The sequence below is a fragment of the Ambystoma mexicanum genome, chromosome 6p (assembly GCF_040938575.1).
Source record: "Ambystoma mexicanum isolate Mex_15411 chromosome 6p, UKY_AmexF1_1, whole genome shotgun sequence".
In the NCBI taxonomy this organism is placed as follows: domain Eukaryota; kingdom Metazoa; phylum Chordata; class Amphibia; order Caudata; family Ambystomatidae; genus Ambystoma; species Ambystoma mexicanum.
Window position 1 is genome coordinate 1,500,740,146 of NC_090935.1, and position 22,718 is coordinate 1,500,762,863.

The 22,718-nt window shown below is 46.1% G+C and overlaps 1 protein-coding gene across 1 annotated transcript in view; it reads left to right on the forward strand.

Moving 5' to 3' along the window:
• The window catches only part of FRAS1 (Fraser extracellular matrix complex subunit 1), a 1,618,415-nt gene that overhangs the window by 1,391,584 nt on the left and 204,113 nt on the right, over window positions 1-22,718 (forward strand). Inside the window, exon 61 of the mRNA XM_069626341.1 lies at window positions 3,011-3,286. Within this exon, the coding sequence (XP_069482442.1) occupies window positions 3,011-3,286 (276 nt within the window). The remainder of the gene's footprint in view (window positions 1-3,010; window positions 3,287-22,718) is intronic.

Sequence of the window (22,718 nt, forward strand, 5' to 3'; positions counted from 1 at the left end):
CCTGACAAGCAATGGAGTGCTGTGATCATTGCAATCCCCCAGGTGGCCCAAATACCATTGCTGGCCCCGGACACATATTAAATTAACGGTTTTCCCCACAGCAGGGAACCCCCAAGGTTTCCAGCCCTTCTGGGCTGGGTATAATAAAAAGGGGCCACCCCCCTTGTCAGGTGGCCCATCAGGACTCTCTGGGCACACCTGGTAGGCGTAGCCCAGTTCGAGTCGAGTGTGGCTCCCCATGTTGCATTGGATTGCTAGTCTGCACCTCGCCTACGCAGCCCAGCCCAAGTAAAGACGTTGGAGCCCACACATTGCTGCTGTTGCAGTTGTCTGCAGTGTGCCTGCCAGGACCATCTCGAGAGAGCGCGCCAGGACCAGAGAACATTAAGGGAGCAGTAGCAAAGACCTTGAGACAGCCCTGGACAGGTTGTCTCGGACGTAAGCTTGTTTTATATATAGTTGTTTGTACAGTGCACTGTATGGACTTTATATACTTTTAAATCTCTTTAATATTTTAATATTTTAAAGGACTTGTTTTATATTTTTGTTTGGATATGCAGCTGCTTGGGATCAGTTTAATTTGTATATAGAGTCTTGTTATTTCCCCTTTTTGTTATACAAACTCTCAAAACCCTGCTGGCGTACCAAAAGCGAAAGTCGGCATGTAACGACTAAAAGAACCATACACCAGCATACCTATATCCGCTTTTGCTTTTGTGTGGCAGTTACTTTAATCTTGTGTGTTTCTCCTTGGAGGTATATGGGGAACCTGCCCTAACCTTCTGACTTTTTCTTCCTTCATAGATGTATTTTCTGTGCCCACCTACACCTGTCGCCCAATAAGGTGCGTAATACAATCACCCCACTACACCCTGATTGGATAACCCTTAACTGTTTTAATGGCCCAGATTCTAGCCATTGGTGGGCCGGGGCAGCCCCAAGCTTGAATATGGAATATGAGAAGTCCTACAGCCATTTCTCAGATCAACCACTGGAGCCGGGAATCATAAAAGGAGAAGCCTGCCTTGATGACCCTCAGACTGAGGATGACCTGCATTGCGAAAGTCAAGTTCCAGTGAAGCCCTTCCTCTCTTCCTATGATCCTTTAAGACCCTCATTGGTGCTTCGACCCTTGGACTGGTGAGACCAACCAGTCCGTACAGCTACTTAAGTAGCCTGCTAACAAAATCCTGTTAGAAGTACCATGGGAACATCCTCTGGGCAGTCCAGCCTCTGCAAAGGAATTCCGCTGCATTGGTCGCCTTGCTGGCCCAATGCTCGGGACTCTGCTGGTCGACAACTCATGGCTCAAGACGACCTCTCCTCCTGCTTCTGCTCTCCCAATCAAAGAGGATATTCCTCGAGCTAGGCCTTCCTCGCTGCCACAAACCTTGTCTGCCGCCATAGGCGTTGCTAGGGGGGGGCGTAAGGGGCTATAGCCCCGGCTCTTTTGGTTGTAGCCCTGGATAGAAGCTCAGGGGCTACAACCAAAACGCTAGCTAGCCCCGAGTACTGACAGCCCAGACATTAGCGTAGCCCCAGATCTTTTTCAGACCTAGCAACACCCCTGTCTGCCGCCAACTGATCAGGGTCAACATTGCTACTGTCCATGTCTGCCATGTCATGGGGGTCTCCTCTCATTATGGAACCTGCTTTGGCTGCTGTCCTGAAGCACCATGGGCCATTCTAACTGTATATATTCAGATCCATTAATCGGGAGTGCGGTATCGCTGTCTAGTCTGAACTAATCTCGACACTGATTTAGGCCACTCATCTGCATTCCCTGCACCTTGCAACTGTACCAATGTCAGAGGTGAGTCCCCCCTGTGATGACGAGTATCCCAGCAGTGGTCACTCAGTATATTAGAGTCCAGAGGGCAAGCCTGCATCCCTATTTTTGCACCGCCCTCCTCCCTGGGGATTGTATGGGAATAAAGTCCACTCTCTAACTATACCCACGACTGGTCGTGATCAGTGGAGTTATGGTAAGGGATGAGAGAACCCCTAGTGTGGTGAGATTGGGAGAGTACTCCTTAATCCTTTTACTTATCTTTTAAACTCTCAAAGGGATTTTAACCGGAACTGTACTCAACCTGTTTGCTTTGCTAAAGCTTGTTCTGGAGGACTTTCAAGGCTTCCTGCTCCCTATTCGGGTACTTATTTTTAACTTTGCCTCTGTGGTGGCACTTGGCCTATATCAAGGTAAAGTGCAATTCTGAGTTTATTTCGGGCAAAATGTCCTTAAAAAGAACAATGTAATGAACAATTAAAAAAATATTCACAATAATAAATAATTCACTAGGTCTAATTATCTGGTAGGGACGGACTGCAGAAGTTATGGGGGCCTTATAGATAAAAGCCAGTATAAACGGTTTAGGTATAAAATGCATTGTTTCTCACTTTACTGCTCCCAGTTTCTTTTGTATCATTAATTTGTACTGCTTTTATTCTTTAAGTGTATAACGTTGTGAATACCAACTGTGCACATCGATGTGTATATGGGTGTGTTTTAGTGATAACTGCTTAACATTTACTTTACATGCTTTTATTTATATTGTTTTATTGGACATGTGTAAGCCGCATATACCACAAGTGGTGTTTCAAGGCGCCACAGGACAAATAAAGAGGGGTACATGGGGGACAAGGGAGAAAGATAACAATAACGGTCCTCCAAGTCCTTGTTACATTTGGATTGTGCAAGTGCAGTAGCAAGAGGTCCTGAGTTGCCCTTATGTGTGGTTAACTGTTTGGCTAGAACTAAGTGTCTAGCACCTGTTCATTAACTAGGGTTGCCTCTCAGAAACACCCCCTCCCCCGCTCCCAAGGGCTGGTTCAGAAAATCCACCTTAGAACTTATAAAAACTCCCTCCCCTACATTAGCTATTTTGTGTATAACAAGAATACCTTTGTGGTGTAACAATATTAAGAAACAATAATTTGATATATTGCACCAATATTAAGAATGTGTTTATTTTATATACTCAAGACTGCTATCTGTGCAATCCCATAGGTGGTCTCCCTGGCAGACTATGATCATGTGGAAGAAGTCACCAAAGAGGGTGCGAAGAAATTGCCATCGCCAGGCTACCCATTGGTCTGTGTGACTCCATGTGACCCTCACTTCCCCAAGTATGCTGTGATGAAGGAGCGTTGTGATGATGCTGGCATAAACCAGTCCTCCATCTTGTTCAGTTGGGAGGTAGCAACCCCCACAGATGCAAATGGGGCTAGATCTCCCTTTGAAACCATCACGGACAGCACACCTTTCACAGCAGTCAACCAAATGGTATGTGCAGTCTGAGAATCTTTCGTCTTTATTTTGAAAGGGCATCCTAGGTGTCATCTATGTTACACTGTTTAAATATTGAACTATGCTCAATGCTACATTCGTTGTGTAATTAATTGAGGATGTTGATCTGCTGTGTATGGAAAGTCTTACTTCAAATGAAATATACATTTCGAAGGGATTGTGTCCTCCGACATATTCCTTTTCTTTGATAGATCATCTCCAGCTTGCTGGCCTCAGATTTTTTTTTTCAGTAGAGGGCGCTGCGCGTCGACGTCCCTCGAGCCGATGTCCCTCGACGGCCTCCGTATCGGCGCTGACGTCACCACGCGTATAAATAGACTCGCGCAGCGTCCGTTGCTCAGTTCTGTTTTTCCGTGCTTCGTGGGTCCTCGGAATATGGTTGCTCAGTTTTTCAGTCAAATATATCAATATATTCCTCGTGAATACTGACTCGTACTCGATGCCTTCCTCACCCGAAGCGACGACTCCATGGTCCGGCTTCAAAAAATGTCGAGACTGTGGAAAGAAAATATCCTTGAGGATCCTCACAGGATCTGTTTGTGGTGCTTGGGAATCGAGCACCATTGTTCGGAGTGCGAGGACTGCATGTCCATGACGGCGAAATCCTTGAAGGAGCGTAAGGGGAAGCTTGTTTCCTCAGCGGAGTCGAGACATTCATCTCCTCGCCATCATAAAAGACATTCTTGTTCGAGATCTCGAAGCAGTTCCCATCACTCTTCGAGATCTAAGCATTCAAAAAAGAGACGTCAAAGATCCCCTTCCTCGTCTTCGTCTTCCGTTTCCCCAAAAAGGGTCTCCTGTCCCACAAAACATAGCTCTCAGGCTGAGTGGGAGGAATTCAGGAAAAAGATGCTAAGCGTCTTCGAGAAAGCGGCCTCGACCCCCTCGAAGACTGCTGAGGGTGATACCCTGGGTGAAAGACCCGAAAAAATCAAAAAGCCGCGAGTCGCAGTACCCGGCGAAAGAAGCCACTCGAGAGCGTCACAAACCCTCGAGTAAAGGCAGAGTTGCACCTTCGCCGCCGTTGTCGAAGATCCCTTCGACTCATAGATCAGCGTTGTCGACACCGTTATCGAAGGGTTCTTCGACACACAGGTCAGTCGAGTCGTCGTCACCGTTGTCGACGACGCTGAGAAAGGACAAACCCACGGCCGCCTCACAGCCAGTGGCCATACCCAGAGCCTCAAGCACGAGAATGTCGTCGACGACCTCGAGTAGAATCCTGATACTCTCGAGTTCATCGAGGCCTCTACCACCTTTCTCGATGCCTTTTTCGATGGCTTCGAAGCCTTTAACGTCTGCGTCGACAACGTCGACGTTTTCTCAGCCAATCATGACAAATCTGGCTCTTTCTGCTCTGGAAATCGGATTTATACCATTTTCAAGACCTGACCACTCCAGGGTCTTCTATTTATGAAGGAGAGGATTCAGATCAGGAAAGGCCTTTTGAGTTGCAGGGATCTACAACTCCTGCAATAGAGGAATTTACCTCTGAGGAAGGTAGGTTGAAAGACCTCCATGAATCCCTACAGGAAGCAAGTGGGTTGGACACTTCCCCAGAAGTGGAATTTGCCACACCAGACCCAGGGGAACATGCAGAAACCCCTTATAGAACCTTGATGGCAAGGATAATAGAGTTTATGGGATGGTCCACACCCTGACCTGCTTTTCAGCAAGACGACCTCACAGACATCTTGGTCAAAGGTCCACAGGAGGATCCTGTAGTGCCATTTCATGCAGCTTTACAAAGGAGAATATTGGCAAACTGGGAAACACCTGAGGTGATCCCTGCAGTTAACAAGAAACTATCAGCTAAATATCGGGTGTCTTCTGGTGACCCTGAATATTTATCCAAACACCCAACTCCGGAGAGTCTGGTTGTCAGGCAGCTACTTCAGCAGGCAGTAAATCGGCTTACCCTACTGTTCCACAGGACAGGGATGATAAGAGATATGACTCTATGGCCAAAAAAGTCTTTTGCGCATGTAGCATGGCGTTGAAATCCATCAATGCTACTTGTACGCTCGCAAGGTTCAGCCACACACTTTGGGAGTATGCTTCATTAGCGGCTGACTGCCTCCCGGAGGGAGAAGAAAGGGAAGCGTTTCTCAACATCATTAAGGATGGTAAGGACGCAATGTGTGAATCCCTTCAGACTGGCATCGATTCTGCTGACAGTATCAGAAGGGCCATGGCGGCAAGTACAACAACCAGGAGATTTGCCTGGTTGCGAAAGTCTGGTTTTGCTCCAGATGTGCAAAGCAGACTCTTGAATATGCCCTTTGACGGCTCTTCTTTGTTTGGTAAGAAGGCGGACGACAGTTTACAAAAACTACAAACATCAAAGGCAGCAGCAAAATCCTTAGGAGCTGCAATCCGTCAGACACCATATCGTCCCTCAGGAACTTCTTGGAGAGGTGTAAGTCCTTTCGCTTCTATTCCGCATTCGGAAAGGGCAGAGGACAGCTGGTTCAAAGGGGTCAGAAGAAATTCACCTGAGGTGGACGGGGTAAAAACAGAAAAGCCGCAGCAGCAGCAGCAGGTGCCTCTTTACCCTCGGCATCTGCATCAGCTGCCTCCAAACCGCTCTGAGGACTCTCTTCACAAAACACCAGTAGGGGGCGGGTTAACTCAACATCTGACGGAATGGCAGGCTATTACGTCAGATGCTTGGGCATTGGAGACAGTTGCCCAAGGTTACTGCCTGCCTTTTCTATGCATCCCTCAGAGTCATCCACCGGGGAACAGTTCTCTGAGAGTTCCAGATCCGCTCCTCTTGCAGGAAATTGCAGACCTGCTAGAGAAAGGTGCCATAGAACCGGTACCTATAGCGGAGAGGAACAAGGGCTGGTACTCCCCCTACTTTCTCATACCGAAGAAAGACGGAGGACTGAGACCTATCTTGGACTTACGAGAATTGAACAAGTTCCTCAGGAAGGACAAGTTCAAGATGGTAACTCTCTCTCAGATCCTTCAGGCCCTCCAGCTCCAGGACTGGCTGGTATCTCTGGACCTCCAGGATGCTTATTTCCATGTGCCAATCCATCTCAAACACAGGAAATACCTGAGGTTCGCAATTGGCGGCTCTCATTATCAATTTCGAGTTCTGCCATTTGGGCTGACCTCCGTCCCGAGGGTCTTCACCAAGCTAATGTCGGTAGTGGCTGCAAGTCTAAGGAGGGAAGGGATCCACGTTTACCCCTACCTGGACGATTGGCTGATCAGAGCTGTATCTTCGGAACAAGCTCAGATCCAGCTAGATTATGTCTGCCACTTCCTTCACAAACTGGGCTTCTCCCTCAATTTAAAGAAGTCACAGATGATACCATCACAGAGACTCCAGTTCATTGGAGCGGTCCTGGAACCTTCCCTGGGAAAAGCCTCGCCACCAGAGGTAGAGGTGAGGGCCAAAGATATTCTGCAGATGGTCACCAAGTTTCAAAATGCCCAACGTCTCCCAGCCTTCGACTTTTTGAGGTTGCTAGGCCTCATGGCATCCTGCATCTTCCTTGTGCCAGAGGCTCGCCTGAGAATGAGATCTCTTCAGTGGGAACTGAGAACTCAGTGGTCGCAATTCTCAGGGAGAGTGACAGACCTCCTTCAGATACCAGACAAGGTGGCTCGAGACCTTCAGTGGTGGGCCTGCCAGAAAAACATCTTGAAGGGGGAACTGTTTTGGCAACCATGGCCGGAGATAACAGTAGTCACAGATGCCTCACTCACTGGGTGGGGAGCCCATACCAACGACTTGACCATCAGCGGTCGTTGGTCTCCATCGGAGTCCAGACTACATATCAACCTGTTAGAGCTGAGAGCAATCAGACTAGCGCTGAAAGCTTTTCTGCCATCTGTACAAGGGAAAAGTGTCCTGATAATGACGGACAACACAGTGGCCATGCACTACCTCAACAAAAGAGGAGGCGTAGGATCACTACCACTGTGCAGAGAGGCGATGCAGCTCTGGTTTTGGGCAATCCAAGAAGGAATCTCTCTATCGGCAGTCCACCTAGCCGGAGACGGCGGACACTCTGAGCAGGGAGGGCACAGTCTCCCACGAGTGGGAACTAGCTCAGGAAGTCCTTCAGGAGATCTTCGCCCTTTGGGGAACCCCTCAAGTGGATCTGTTTGCCACCAGTACCAATAGAAAGTGCGATCTGGTGTGTTCAAGGGAATTTCCCCCGAGAGGAGCTCTAGGGGACACGTTCGTAGTGGACTGGGAGTTTCCACTCCTGTACGCGTTTCCACCAGTCCCTGTCATTCCTCAAATGATCAGGAGGTGGAGAAGATTCCGGAGAACCATGATCCTAATTGCCCCAGACTGGGCCAGGAGAACCTGGTACCCGGACCTTCTGGACATGTCCATCTGCCCTCCAATTCATCTTCCACTCAAGGAGAATCTTCTCTCACAGAAGGGAGGTCAGGTTCTCCATCCAGACATCAGAACCCTCAACCTTCACGCCTGGCTTCTGAAAGGTTGAGATACAAGGATTGGGACCTCCCTGATGACGTCATGGAAGTGTTGCTTTCGGCCAGAAGGCCAGCAACAAAGTCTTTATACCGCTGCCGTTGGAACAAGTTTTGCAGCTGGTGTAGAGAAGAGAATATCGACCCCTTTTCATGTGGTACACCAACAGTGTTATCCTTTCTACTCTACTTGGCAAATTCAGGCCTCCAAGTTGGCACTATTAAGGGCTATCTCGCAGCGCTATCGATCTTGAAGCGCACTGCGGAGGAACCTACATATTTCAAATTACCCTTAGTGATACAATTTCTAAAGGAATTAACTAATGTCTACCCTCCAAAACCTTTCCAGGTTCCTTTATGGGACTTAAATTTAGTCTTAAATTTCCTGATGGGTACCCCTTTCGAACCACTCCACTCTTGTTCGCTAAGATTTCTCACCCTTAAAACTGTCTTATTAGTGGCTTTAACATCTGCTGGAAGGGTGAGCGAATTACAAGCTCTATCTTGTAAACCCCCTCATACATTTTTCCATAAAGACAAGGTTGTCCTACAGGTGAAGCCTAATTTCCTCCCAAAGGTGGTTTCTGAATTTCACATCACTCACAAAATGTCCTTACCTTAATTCTATCCGCCCCCACATCCGGGGAAAGAGGAAGAAAGGCTACATATGCTGGACCCAAGGCGGGCTTTAAGCTTTTACATCAGCAGACTTGCTAGGATTAGACAAGCAGACCAACTGTTCGTGGGTTACTCAGGGCACAAGTTGGGACTACCGATAACAAAACAAACCATTTCCAGATGGATTATTTTGGCCATCCTGGAATGTTACAAACTGGCAGGAAAAGAGCCTCCTCAAAATCTTAGGGCTCATTCAACCAGGGGTATCGCAGCCTCCTCAGCCCTCCAAAGAGGGGTTCCGGTTCGAGACATATGTGCGGCTGCCACATGGTCGTCCGCACATACCTTCACAAGATTTTACAACCTGGATTCCTCTAGTCAAGAGACTAGGTTTAGTAAAGCCGTATTACATTCGGTTCATTCCTAAAAGGAAACATGGAGTTTTACTCCCACCTCCAATTGCACACCACTGCTATGGGAGTCTATCAAAGATGAGGAATACGTCGGAGGACACAATCCCTTCGAAGAACAAGTTACTTCTTACCTTGTAACGTTCTTTCGATGGGATATTCCTCCGACGTATTCCTTATCGCCCCTCCCATCCATCCCCGCAGTAATACTTCCCTTGTGGTTGCAGCTTACGCTCCTTCAAGGTCAATAACCAATTCATGTACAACATCTATTAACGTCAAAACGGAACTGAGCAACGGACGCTGCGCGAGTCTATTTATACTCGTGGTGACGTCGGCGCCGATGTGGAGGCTGTCGAGGGACATCGGCTCGAGGGACGTCGACGCACAGCGCCCTCTACTGAAAAAATATTTCCGAGGCCAGCAAGCTGGAGATGATCTATCAAAGATAAGGATTACTTGGGAGGAACATCCCATCAAAAGAAAGTTACAAGGTAAGAAGTAACTTGTTCATCTGGTGACATTTTAAACATGACTATTGCTTCAAAATATTTTCAATTTGTCAGTGTCACAGCCCAAAATTATTTTAAGAATATATATTTCTGTATGGACTGTTTACAATTTTTGCAATGGCACTATAAAGCAGAATGATTTTAGAAAAGTAGTCTTACATTATAACATTATGACTTTTATTGTGCTAACTCATGCTAACAAAACCAAATTACAGGAATTAACATATTATAGTTGACATGTAAGTCAGACGCAGAGATTGGTTTGAGTCAGATCAGCTCAAGATGCCATCTGTATTCCACTGTGGTGCAGGAGACACACTGAAACAGTCAGACCTCTGCAACAGAAATCAGAATGGCTCTGCCATCAGGATGCAGCAAGCTTGTATATCTGTTGTGGTCCTTGGGGTTTAAAAAACAAAAAAATTAAAGTTCCTGTGATATCATCAAAGCAAAACTCATCATTTTAATAAATGTGCTGTGTGTTCCAATCAGACCCAGCTTCTCAAGGCCAAATAACTAGTTTGTAAATAGGCAAACCTGGAAGTTGGCAAGGGAAGTTAACTAATGGCTTTGAACCCCTACCTTGTGAAAACTAGCCTCATCATTTGCGCGGGCTCCTTAGGTGCATGGCATGAAGCCGTCTAAATTCGAATTATGCTAATGGTGAAGAATATAAAAATATGCAGTGAGTACATTTCTTTTTTCTTCGCTTTAATGTGCATCAGTTCAAGATGGAGCCCGGCTCAAGTTGAGCCTCGTGCTTTTCACAACAGGTCCCTAAATACATGCATCATATTGTACTTGGAATTCTGTGTTTTCCTTTTAGTTACCCCCCTTTGAGGCTTCTTCGGAACAGCCTCACATAACTTAAACATGCCGACTCTACATTTCCAAGTAACAATCATTACTCTCTTTGGAGAATTCTTCGGACTCCTTCATTAACGTTAATATTTCCTGAATTCTCAGTGTTAAAAACGCTCTTACAGGTGCAAGTGCGTGCATATTTCACAAGTAGGAAAGCACAGATAACCCTGATTCGAAATGCAAATACACAGTGACAGTTTTTTTAAAAAAACAATTTTATTAATTTCTTCAAACAAACAATACAAACCAAACATGCAGTGAATATGTCAACAGTCTAATTGTACATTGTTTAATTCTGATCACTGCTTCCCCTATCCCACCCCCCATTACGAGCCTATTACTCCCACATCCTGTTCCTGCATCTTGTGGTAGGGTCTCCCCTTCCATGCGTTCTGCCGGGTCTTGTATTGATCCAAACAACTCTGCTATTAATAATTTCCAGGCCATCAGGGTCTCTGTCTCCTCCTCCACCCAGCTCTGTTCGCTTCTTGCCAAACCATGGTTTCTGCATCCGCACATTTCTGCAAGTCTTTCCACCACACTTCTACTTGCGGTCTGTGGCATGTCTTCCACCCCATAGCAATTCTCCTCTTTGCAAGCACATATGCCAGATCTTTCATTTTCCCACATGCTTGAGTTTCTGCGATCTAGGGAACCCCGCCCCAACAAACAGGCCCACACTGTGTCCACCATAATCTGGACCCCTTTCTCCGCTAGCTTTTATGCCACTTCGCTCCTGAAGCGCTCAATAACCGGGCACAACCAAAACACATGCACCATACCCGCCTTCTCCTCATCACATTTAGGGCATGCTTGCTGTCCTGCCTTTTCAAACCTAGATATCCTCTGGGGTGTCATATACACCCTACGCGTTTTATACAGTTGTATCTGCTTTAATCTCGCATTCCTCGACACCTTCATATGGTACCCCTGAACTCGTTCCCACATCCCGTCTTCCATTGGGGCTCCTACTTCCGCTTCCCAGTCTTGTCTCAATTGTGTTACCTCCTTCCCAACCTTAGACATCATCATCTCATATATTCTAGATATCTCATGTCCCCCTTCCGTTATATCGTATATCATATCTATGGTAGCATCTGGTTCTTCTCCCAGTACAACTTCGGGCCATGTTCTCTTAATTCTCTGCACCATTCTATGATACGTAATATACTGGCCCGTGTGTAACCCAGTTTCCTCACCGAGCACCTCAAAATCTATGATAGATCCCTCTCGCCAGATATCTCCCATTGTTGCTAACCCAACCGGTTCCCAGTGGTTTCTGATTATCATCCTTAGCTGCTTATCTCCCCCTATTAGTGCAACTAGTGGTACCTGCGGGAACATGGGGACGGGTTCTCCATCATCTGGCATGCCCTGCGCCACATCTTCCATCCAAGTATCATCATCTTCGGACACCCTCCCATTTCTGTCTTGGGCAACCACATCATCTCTCAAGTAAAATGGGGCACAATCTTGTCCAAAAAACCTGGATTCGGAGGTCACTTCATCTGAGAGCCATTTGGCAACATACTGCAGTTGGCTCGCTACATAATAGACCTCATAATTAGGCAGTTTTATCCCCCTTTCTCATAAAAGTTCTGTAACTTCCATAGCGCCACTCTGTTTCGCGTGCCATGCCACAGGAAATCCCTGCACATACTGTTTAGTTTAATGAAGAACTTCTTGGGTATCAAATGTGGTATATTCCCCAAATAGTGCAGGAGCCTAGGTAGGACTACCATCTTTAGCATTGCCCCACGTCCCATCATTGCTAAGGGCAACTTCACCCAGAATCTCATGCAATTTTCAATTTCTTTAATGGCTACCTCCGTATTGTGCCTATGCTCCTCTTCCACTGTGTGGTATACATCTATCCCTAAATAACGAAATGTCCTAACCGCCCATGGTATCTGTAACACCAGTAACTGTTCCATTAGAATCCCCTTATATCCGCCTAACGGGAACATGCTAGATTTCTGAGGGTTCACTGCTATACCAGACAACCCTGCATATCTCTCCATCACTTCTAAAATGTATTGGAGATTTTCTTCCGGGTGCCGCAAGTACAGCAGCATGTCATCCGCATATAGGGAGATCCGATGTCGTTCCCCTCCCACCGCAATGCCTATGATGTCATATTGTTGTCACAAATATATTGTTAGGGGTTCTAGGGCCAATATATAAAGCATTGGAGACCACAGGCATCCTTGCCTGGTGCCATCTTTCCAATATCACTGCTCCCGTTTCAACCCTGGCTAGCGGTTCACTATATAGCATTTTCGCCCACTGTATATATCCAGGCCCCATCCCGTAACCCGCCAGGGCCGCCAGCAGCCATGGCCACTTGACCGAGAAGAAGGCCTTTATTGCATCCAACGACACAATTGCCATTTCACCCTCGTTCTCGCTCCCAAACTCAATAACTCGTTGAAGTCGTCTGTGATTATTAGATATATTCCTTTTCGGGACATAACCCGTCAGATCGGGGTGTATTAGTTTACCAATAACCCTCTTCAGTCTATTTGCCAAAACAGCCGTAAGTATCTTGCTGTTGTGATTCAACATCGACAAGGGCATATAGGAACCACAGCTGTGCCCAGGCTTGTTAGGTTTGGGAAGCGGTATTATAATCGCTTCTCTAAGCGATTCTGGCAATCTTCCCAACTCAAACGCTTCATTCAGCATTTCTAACAGTGGGGGAAGCACCTCTTCTTTATATACTTTATAAAATTCACTTGGGAGTCCATCAGCCCTCGGAGTCTTACTGGTGGGCAACTGTCTCACCACCTTTTCTAGCTCCTCCAAAGTAATCGGTGCATCCAACTCCTCTCTTTCCTCAGCACTTACCTTGGGCAGCCCTATATCCTCCAGTGTTTCCCTTATCGTCGTTCGACTACTCTCCCCATCATCTCCGTATAGTAGCCTATAATAGTCTACAAACTCCTGATTAACTCCCTCTTGAGTATCAGCTACACTACCGTCTTCCCTCGTTATCGTCCTGATCGTGGGTCTGGGGGTTTTTCTCTTATATAACCTTGCCAAGAGCCTTCCTGGTTTATCCCCTCCCGCATCCTGTCTCTCTATATATTTTTTATAGTTGAGGTTACACAGTCTTTCCCAGTGACCGTCGCATTTCTGCTGCAGCCTGTGTATCAATTCCATTTCTTCCTTATTACTTCCATCCCTCAGTGCCTTTTCCAGTTCCCCTTCTGCCTCCCGTAGGTCAGCCAGGATCCCCCCTTGCAAGCCTTTAGATTTAGCTATGGCTACCCCTCTCATGACAACCTTAAAGGCTTCCCATAGTATGCCCGCCGAGTTCACACTGCCAGTATTCGTCTCAAACTAATTTATGATCTCCTATCCTCCCTAAAAAATGGATCTCTCGGCGCCTCCGCGCTGAGGCGCCATGTCGGAATCCTTGCTCTCGGGGGGCGGTATTGCCATCCAAGGATCAGGGGTGAGTGGTCCGAAAGGACCCTTGCTTTATATTCTGCTTGTGTAATCTCTATTAGTACCTCTGATGTAGCAAAGACATAGTCCAGCCTCGTATGTAACCGCTGCGGAGCGGAAAAATGCGAGTATTGCCTTTTCTGGCGGTGTCTCATCCTCAACACATCTCCCAAACCAAAGTCATCCAGCAATGTCTGCAGCGCTTTAGCAGCTGGGGCGGGTCTGTCCATCTTCCCATCCGATCTATCCACCCTAGGGTTTAGTACACAGTTATAGTCCCCTCCCCAGATCACCGCGCTCCCCACACGCATGCTTAGATTAGTACACAGTGTTCTGAAGTATGCCGCCGTATTCTGATTCGGGGCGTACATATTTACAATGCTTATCTCCCTGTTTTCAACCAATCCCCTCAGTATAACCATCCTCCCATCCATCTCAGCTATCTCCTGCAACAGCTGAAACGGAACATGCAGTGCCACCCAGATAAGCACTCCCCTAGCATAGGCAGAATATGATGAGCCCGCCACAACCCCCTTCTATTTCTTAGCAATCAGCTCCATCTTATCCCGTGTCAGGTGGGTCTCCTGCAACAGTACAATGTCTATATTTTGCCTACACTACAACATGACCTTGTTCCTCTTTAAATAGCTATTGAGCCCCCTGACATTCCAAGTAATTATTTTAAGGTCCCCCATGGCCTATTAGAGTTCCACCCCGCACCCCACCGTTGCAGTCCAGATCTAGGTTCCATATCGGTCTATATAGGCTTGTTTCCCAATTTAAACTCCCCTTAACTAAAAACACACCAAACTCCCCAATCCCCCTCCCTCCCACCTTCCTTCCCATCCCCAACTCCCCACCCCCCCAACTGTTGCCCAGCTCCATCCCTGGATCTCAGGAACCCCCGCATCTAGCACTTTCTGACAATAGCCTGTACTCGCAGCTCAGCAGGGTGAGGTCGCCCTAGTGGCTATCCTACTACTACTACTACTCGGGGGGGGGGGGGGGCGGAGTTGCCTTCGTCCTGCCACTCCAATCCGCTTCAATTCCATCACGCATTGCTACTCAATTTACTTATGTACTCAATATTCTATATTCCAGTCCATTAAGTTCAACAAAATCAAGGATACCATACCCTTGTCTCAGCATTATCTGTCTGTACCCCTCTATCGTTATCTCTATCATAGTCTCTACTGGGATATAGCGCTCTGTGTCATTTCAGTATGCATATAATCTCCCAATCACTTATCGTGCTCCTCATGGGCCTGCTCCGCATCTCGCTCCGGGCAGCTCTGTAGGTTCAGCCATGTCGCCGCTTCTACTGGGGTGTCAAAAAAGAACATTCTGCTTTTGTGCAACACTTTCAATTTTGCGGGGTACAGAAGCATATATTTGATTCCGGCCGTGCGTAGCCTCCTCTTGACTGCCACATAGCTGTACCATTGCCTCTGGACTAACATTGTGTAGTCGGGATACGCCGTGATGGTGGTTGAAGCTCTTTCAATCGTTCCCCCTTTACGAAAGTACTCCAAAATCTTCTCACAATCTTTATAGTTCAGTATCTTCGCAATTATTGCGTGGGGAGGGGCCCCAGGCTTCGGTTTCCTCATGAGGGCTCTATGTGCTCGCTCCACTGTAAATCCTTGCGGAAGTTTGTCGGCCCCTATTCCTTGTAGGATCATGTTCTCTACATAGTCTGTAGGGTCCTGGTCTTCTTCCCTCTCCAGCAGGCCGACCACACGGATGTTATTCCTTCTCGCTCTCCCTTTGGCTTCCTCCGCACGGTTCTCCAGATTAGCCACCTGCTGCTTTAGTATGTGAACCTCCTTTGCATTATTGGTGCTGGTCTCTGTGTTGGTTTTCACCGCACTCTCCAGACTGCTCGTTCTATCCGCCAGCGCCCTGACATCTTGTCGCAGTAGGGTGACTTCTGTGCCCACTGCGTCTATTTTAGCCTCCAGGGAAGTTCGCAGGTACGCCATTGCTATCCCCCAAGAGTCTCTCAACTCTGTTATAGCCGTTAGTATCGAGTCGTTTTCAGTCGACAAGGTACTCTCCGCGGATGCGGTCGCACCACTGTGCGTCTGCGCCGCAGGAGACTGCTGTGTTGCAAATGCTTCCATCGTGGGTTGCTTGCTTTTGCTCTTGGCTCCTCTCGCCGCCATCTTGCGATTTTAGTTATGTGTCTGAGGTTATTCCGTCCGTGGTATGGCTATTCTGTTTCTCTATCTTACTGTGACACCAGTGAGTCACTCCAGGCCTGGGGCCGTTGTCCTTGAAGGGTCCCTATATTTGTACGTGTGCGTTAGGCTATGTCTTCAGATGGATTATGCCCTCCCATGTTTTCAATCATCCTACTGCTTCTTGTAGACTGCCTCTGACCTCCAGCAGGACCATTCATCTCTTGGGCGCATTACACTCTGCATGCTACTGCCTGCATTCGCTGAGGTCACTCCAGTGTCTTCAATAACTTGGCTCAGCCCTGTATACCATGCTCTCCAATAGTAATGCCCAACGTCCAGCTCATTCACTTCTTCAGGGCCATTTGCTTATCCTTAGCGCCCCAGAGTTCATGCGGCACCTAACTCTGTGTGCCCCTATATTCAATGAAGTGTCAGCACCAGCCCAGTGACTTAATCTTGTATCTTCCTGTGGGCATTGCTACATGGTGCCCACTCTCGCAATTATTTACTGCCAGCTTCCATGGCAAACAGCTGCAATCCAGCCCCAACATTCCTATGTGCATGAATCCTAGCAGTCCCCACTTTCAGCGTGACTCTCACACTGTCGAAGGCCCCCATCCGCCCTGAGGCCGTTCTGAACACATCGTTCAATTATGAGGATCTGCTGCATACGTGGCCACAAGTTCCCGCTGCACGGTCGCCGACTCCGCTACAATCTTATATTCGTATTAATTAGGCTCCGGCACATCCCGCGTCATGCCTCCATCTCCGCCCATGCATTCCAAGCGGGGATGTGTCCAGCCAGCCGCTCTGTGTAATTCCTGCCTCACTGCACACGGCTTTGTCAACACCGCGCAGCAGATCCTTTCCATTGGTACATTCGGAACCCGGCTACTGTATCCACTTCACCTCTCTCTCTCTCCTTCGCTCCCGGGCTTACAGTGCACCGCCACGTTACCCGACAATGCGCCGGGTGAAGAAACGATGCCTCGAACACATGCTCCAGCGGGCACCCTGCCAGAAGCCAGTCCTTCGCTTAGTCTCCGCGGCCCAACTCAGTCATTTCGGTGGTCGGGCCTATGACCCCTTTGTTGTCTGGCATTTTGTATACATTCGTGCCCACAGAGCCATGAACTCAAAGTTCTATATCTGCGGCATACTGCACCCGATAAGCTTGTTTCCTTCAGTTGTTGTGGGGTTCATCTTCCGACGCAAATACTGATATTTATATAGCATTTAGGTTATCTTATACGCATTTCTTCGGATCATCATCAGATCGGCAGGAGCAGCTTCACCAGGGCACGTCCTTCTTCATGGCTAGTTAGCCACGCCCCCTAATACACAGTGACAGTTGATCTTTAATTTGGAGAAAACAAAATCCATAACGGATACAACCATAATATACATACAATACCATAAGAGCAGTCATTGGATAAAAAATACAAATCTATAAAATAATAAAAACAATATGCGATTACTTTTTATTGTGGACTTTGGAATTGTTTTGTATCTTTTTTTAAAATTCTGTGTTATGTTGTTTGTGTTTCTTTAGGATTGGTTTTAAGGATGAGATATACGATTATATCTTCTTTTTTATTTTATTGCTCGAGAATGATGTAAAATACTGATTAATTGGTTATTAGTTTCTCTGTCTATTGTTGAATTGGTGGTTTGCTTTTTGCAAAAGGTTTTTCAAACCAAATACAATAAAAAATAAAAAAGAAAAGAAAAACAATACGCACAGCAGCAGCATACCATTAATATTTAGCAGTTTATAGCAAAGTTTTATACGCGTTCCAATCCCTATATACATCATTTTTTTAGATCTTATATGTGGAAATGCGGACAAAGTATTTGCTATACTGCCACCTCCTAAAACAGGAGTTTGCATAGACACATTAAGATAGCCTGTTAGGTAAGATTTTCATATTTATGATAAATCTTCCTGATCTTTGTCAACCCCAGAACCTTTTGCTTGGACTTGGTGATTATTTTCCCTTGTCCCTAGGTGAGTGGAAATCTTTTTCCCCGTCTCTCCTAGTCTTTTACTCTTTTTATGGGTGACCTTTTTATGTCTCTCTATAGTGCTTGGTTGGAGTTATAGTTTCCTATAACTTTTGGGCGTAGGCTGGGTTGCCCCTTGAGGCTCTCCTGTTAATTTCTCATTCATGTACTTGGGTGAATTACTGTTCCCATGTAGTAAAGAGGGATTTTCATCCCCTTTACTTTTTGTATAAGTAAGTAAGCCAGCACATCCCACCTTATGTAGAGTGCTGGGGGGATACAGTGTAACCCCTTTCTTACTTACCTGGCCACTTATTTGTTATAATTGCAAGCTTACTTGAATTGCAAGTTTACTTGAATGGCTGGTGGCAGTGGTTTTACCTCTATGACGTTGTTAATTGAGCCTTGGTAATGCACAGAAGGGTCACCATGCTGCTAGAATGGTGGGTTCTTTCTTTTACTCCATTTTTAAGTATGAATTGTGTTTCCGAGGACTTCCCTTGCCATTCTTGGCAGGGACAACCTCAGTGAAAGTGTTGTCTTCGGCAGGAATCCTTTGTATTCCCTACCCAGGCTCCAGAGTGTCTGGGAATGGAGGAAGCAAGGGAGGAGTCCAGAACTCTACAGCCCTTTGTCTTCCACCTTGCCTGAAATTAACCAAGTTACAGTGGGGCGGGGGGCTGGCTGCCCTGATTGCACAGCCATACCGCCCCTTTCTGTAAACTGCAAGGAGAGGTTACAGAAGTGTGCTGTAGTTCCTGATAAAAACTCCAAACCTGGAAACTGTTGACAAGTCGATCACTGGAGCTGAAACCGAAGAGAAAGATGAAGAAAGGACATCTGTAGCGATTTCCAGCTAACGGAGAGCCTGCTGTGTAACCAGAGCCTGATATAACCCTTTCTTCCAATTGACCTCAGGGATCCTGAATGCAACGACTCCTACCCAGAGCCTGCTGAGATCCAATAGTCTCAAGAAGGCCTGCATTTTGAGCCATCCTACAACATGCTGCGACCTAGCTGGCCTGCAATACCGTGTGACCTTGAGCCATTGTGCGGTGCATGGTCTTCCAAGTCTGAATCCGTCTTAAACTTTGGTGGCCGCCTCCTCCCTCTTCAGAAACACATTCAAATCCCTGAAGTCCCCTCAGCAGAGTGAATAGCCCGAGAGACTGAATAAAATCTGATCAGCGATATTAGCTCTTCATCTGGCTGCTGTTAAAAGGTGCCAAATCCATGAGCTGTAAGAATCCATGACGTATCCATTGCTGAAGCCTCCTCTGACGACTGCTGCTGCATATTCACCTCCAGTATCCCGTTATTTCATCACCAGACCAATAATCCAGGGAACTGCTCCTGTGTTGCCGCATCCTGAAGGCATCCACTCTGAAGCTCTTCTTTTCTCCTAAAGTACTGTGTGGGCTTGAGTATTACTTTAAGTCTGGTGTGCATCCTGTAAGGCTGAGTGGGTGATTTGTGTGGTTGGGAGTTTGCCCATACCACTTGCCCAAGCCTATTGCTGGAACACGTGTAGGGAGCCTTCTCAGAAGTCCCTGAACACTTTAACTCTGAAAGTGAATAACTACTTGTTTAAGAAAGATTTCCTATGAATGGATGTGCGAAATATTTGGGAGTATATCTCACCAGAGACGTAAGAGGAATGGTTGGGCTTAATGTGGATAGAGTTATAGAAGCTCTTTGGAAAGACATTCTTAAGTGGGGGAGGATCCCATTGACTATTTGGGCTAAGGTTAATGCCATCAAGATGGTACTCTTGCCTAAGATTCTGTACATTTTTCAATTGCTTCCTTTAAAATTCACTAAAAGGGTTCTGGGTCGTGGAGATAACGTTTTTCAAGACTTTTTATGGGGTAATGGGAAAAGACATAGGGTGCCGCGGTTTCATATGGTTCGGAGCGTGCATGATGGGGGATTTGGTTATCCCATTCTTGAAAATTACTGTAAAGGTTTTTTGTCAAAGAAATTGGTTGCTTATTTTTTCATGAATGGGCTGGGGGTTCCACTTTGGGCTCGGATTGAAGAATACATAATGAGACAGTTTCTTATTAAAAGTCTGTACTCTTTTGGTAAGGTACCTAGGCAAGTTGATAACTTGCAAGCAGTGATTGCCACTAAGGATGCTGTCACCTCGCTGATATCAAGTGGTGGGCAGGGATTGTATATGTACAAGGAGGCCTCCATCTGGCAGAATCCTGGGATACAAATTAATAATAAGATCTTATGTTGGAGGAGTTGGATCAATGGGGGCATATTACTGGTAGAAGATATCTGGTGTGATGGAGATAGGGATGACAACTTTTGAGTTCCTACCGAGGGAGTTTGGTTTGCAAAGACGGGAGCTAAGAAGATATAATTTGTTAAAGGCGTTGTTGTTCGAAAGGCAAAATATGCTGGCCACGCCGCTAACTCAGAGACCTGAGAGATGTGATTTTCTTATGGTTGCTCCCCATAAGGTGTCGAGTTTTTTTAGACTTTTCCCGGTCGAGAATTATTCAGTAGTATCTTGAAATAACTTGAGACTTGCTTGGTCTGAGGATTTGGGAGTGGATATATCAATGAAAGAATGGGAAAGCATGTGGAAGGTTCCGATTAAGACAAAAGCGGACCTGAATCTACGCTATATCCAACAGATGATTTTGGGCTTTCTTTTCTGGACTCCAGATAGAATGAGTAGGTTTGGACTGAGTGATAGCGATAAGTGTTGGGGTTGTTTGAAGGAAAAGGGCACCATGTTGCACATGTTGTGGAGTTGTACAAAGGTAAAGGGTTTTTGGAATGATGTCCTAGATAGAGTTGACATGGTATGGAATACTGTTTTTCCAAGAACGCCATTGGCCGTACTTTTGAAATCCCCAAGCTGTGTTGGACACCTTGATTATGTGTTGTTGTGTTGGGTCACTAAAGTTCTTCTGGTGGCTACTAGACAAATATTACGTGTTTGGAAAACTCAGAAAAAAGCCATGCGTTGAGGCATGGCTGGTACATGTTCAGCTCCTTTCGTGTTTTGAGAAGATCAAATTTGGTAAATTGCATAGAGAAGAAGCTTATAATGAACAATGGAGTGATTTTTTTTACTTAATACTTGGCCAGAGCAAGTTTGATTATGTATTACTCTTTAGACGGGGTGGCATGGTGTTTGTCGTGTCTAGTGTCTTGTGTTTGTGTATTATTTGTACTTTTGACAATATTCCATCAAAGTTTTGTTTGGCATTCAAATTACCTGTGGATATTCCTTTTATTGTTAATGCTGTTTTTCCTATGCTTATTACTTTTTAAATGTTCTGATTGCATCGTATTAAGTTATTATCCTGATGTGTAACTTTGTTGATTATTTATTTTATAAATAACCATAATTTAAGTGGTAAAAAAAAGAAAGATCTCCTATGGAACTATTCTGCAACTGAAACCTATCTCAACCTGCCTACAACTGGCACATAGACCACTAGGGTCCCTCTTCTTCCTCTTGGAGAACTCATGCAATAGACTGGGGAAGGACTGGATAAGAAAGGGATTCTGTCTTGAAAGTACTTACTTGCTGAAAGAATTAGTGTGGTAACTATCTCTCTGAAAGAAGAAGTTACAATGTGTCCCTAAATTATACTTACCTTTGAGTTGCAGTGTGCCCTCCAAAAAGTATATAAGTGGCTTTGCTTACTTTGAATGGTGTTTCCCCTTTCTGAAAGGCAATACGTATTGGTACTGTTTTATCATTGCTTAACTGAATGAGTGTTAAAGCTTACCTATAGGGTTTACCTACCTTGAATAACAATAGGCCCCATTACGAGTTTGGCGGTAATCGCGATTACCGGCATGCAGCTGCTACCGTGTCCGTGCTGCACTGCTGCCGGAATCAATGGTTGATTCCGAGTCTGCGTGCACGCGCATTCCAGCATGCCGGTAACGGCAGTACCAGCATGCCAGTAGGGTCTCCAAACCCCCCCGATAGCGGTTTCATCAAATCTGCAGACACCGTCACCGGCATCACAGAATCCGCTAAGAACAGCACCGTTAATAACGGTACCGCTAATAACGACACAGCTAACAACTGCACCGGAAATAACGTAATTGCGCCGGAACCGGAAATGCGCCATCGGCCATCTTGATAAACACAATCCATCGCAATCCTCTGCATACAGGACCCGGATTCCAGAACTGTGTATCCTGCCAGCAAGAACATGTCCAAGGCTACACGAAGGCACACTTTGTCTGATTTGGCGTAGATTCCCTGCGAACACGAAGTGGGACTGCAGATTCAGCCTGTGTTTTTGGCAACCCAATTGACTGGAGCCTGTCACGCACGTTTTAATACAAAATTCTGAAAATGTTTTGTAACTGTTAAAACATTTAAAAACATTTTTAAACATATCTTACATCCTTTATTATTTTTGTATTTGTTTTCATTTAATGGTCAATTGAGTACTCAAAACAAATATGTTTGAGCCATTGAATAATTTCCAAAGATATTTTTCCCTCATTTGCTTCACACTTTCAGGTCATCACCCCCTTCTGTTATGACAGAGACAAAGACCTAGAATACACAATATTACTGTCTGACTTGCCTTAACAGGTCATTTCTTCTGGCATTTAGTGAATACATCACACAGGCAGAAAAGAAATACTATGAAATGCATTTCAAATGCACACACTACTGTATTGATCAGCATCTTGTGCGTTCTTCCACCTAATCGTCGGCCATAACATACTCTGTCTCTGCGCAACCCTAGGCTCTCCCCTCTAGTGGCTAGCCATACTTTGTGTTTTGTGTCCTTTCTCTAGGTCCCCTTCAAGTGCGGCCACTATGGTACTGTGATCTGTGTCCCTTTAGGCTCTCTCCCACTCTCCAGTTCCCCATTCATCTGTGGTTACTGTGTGTGCTGTGAACTGT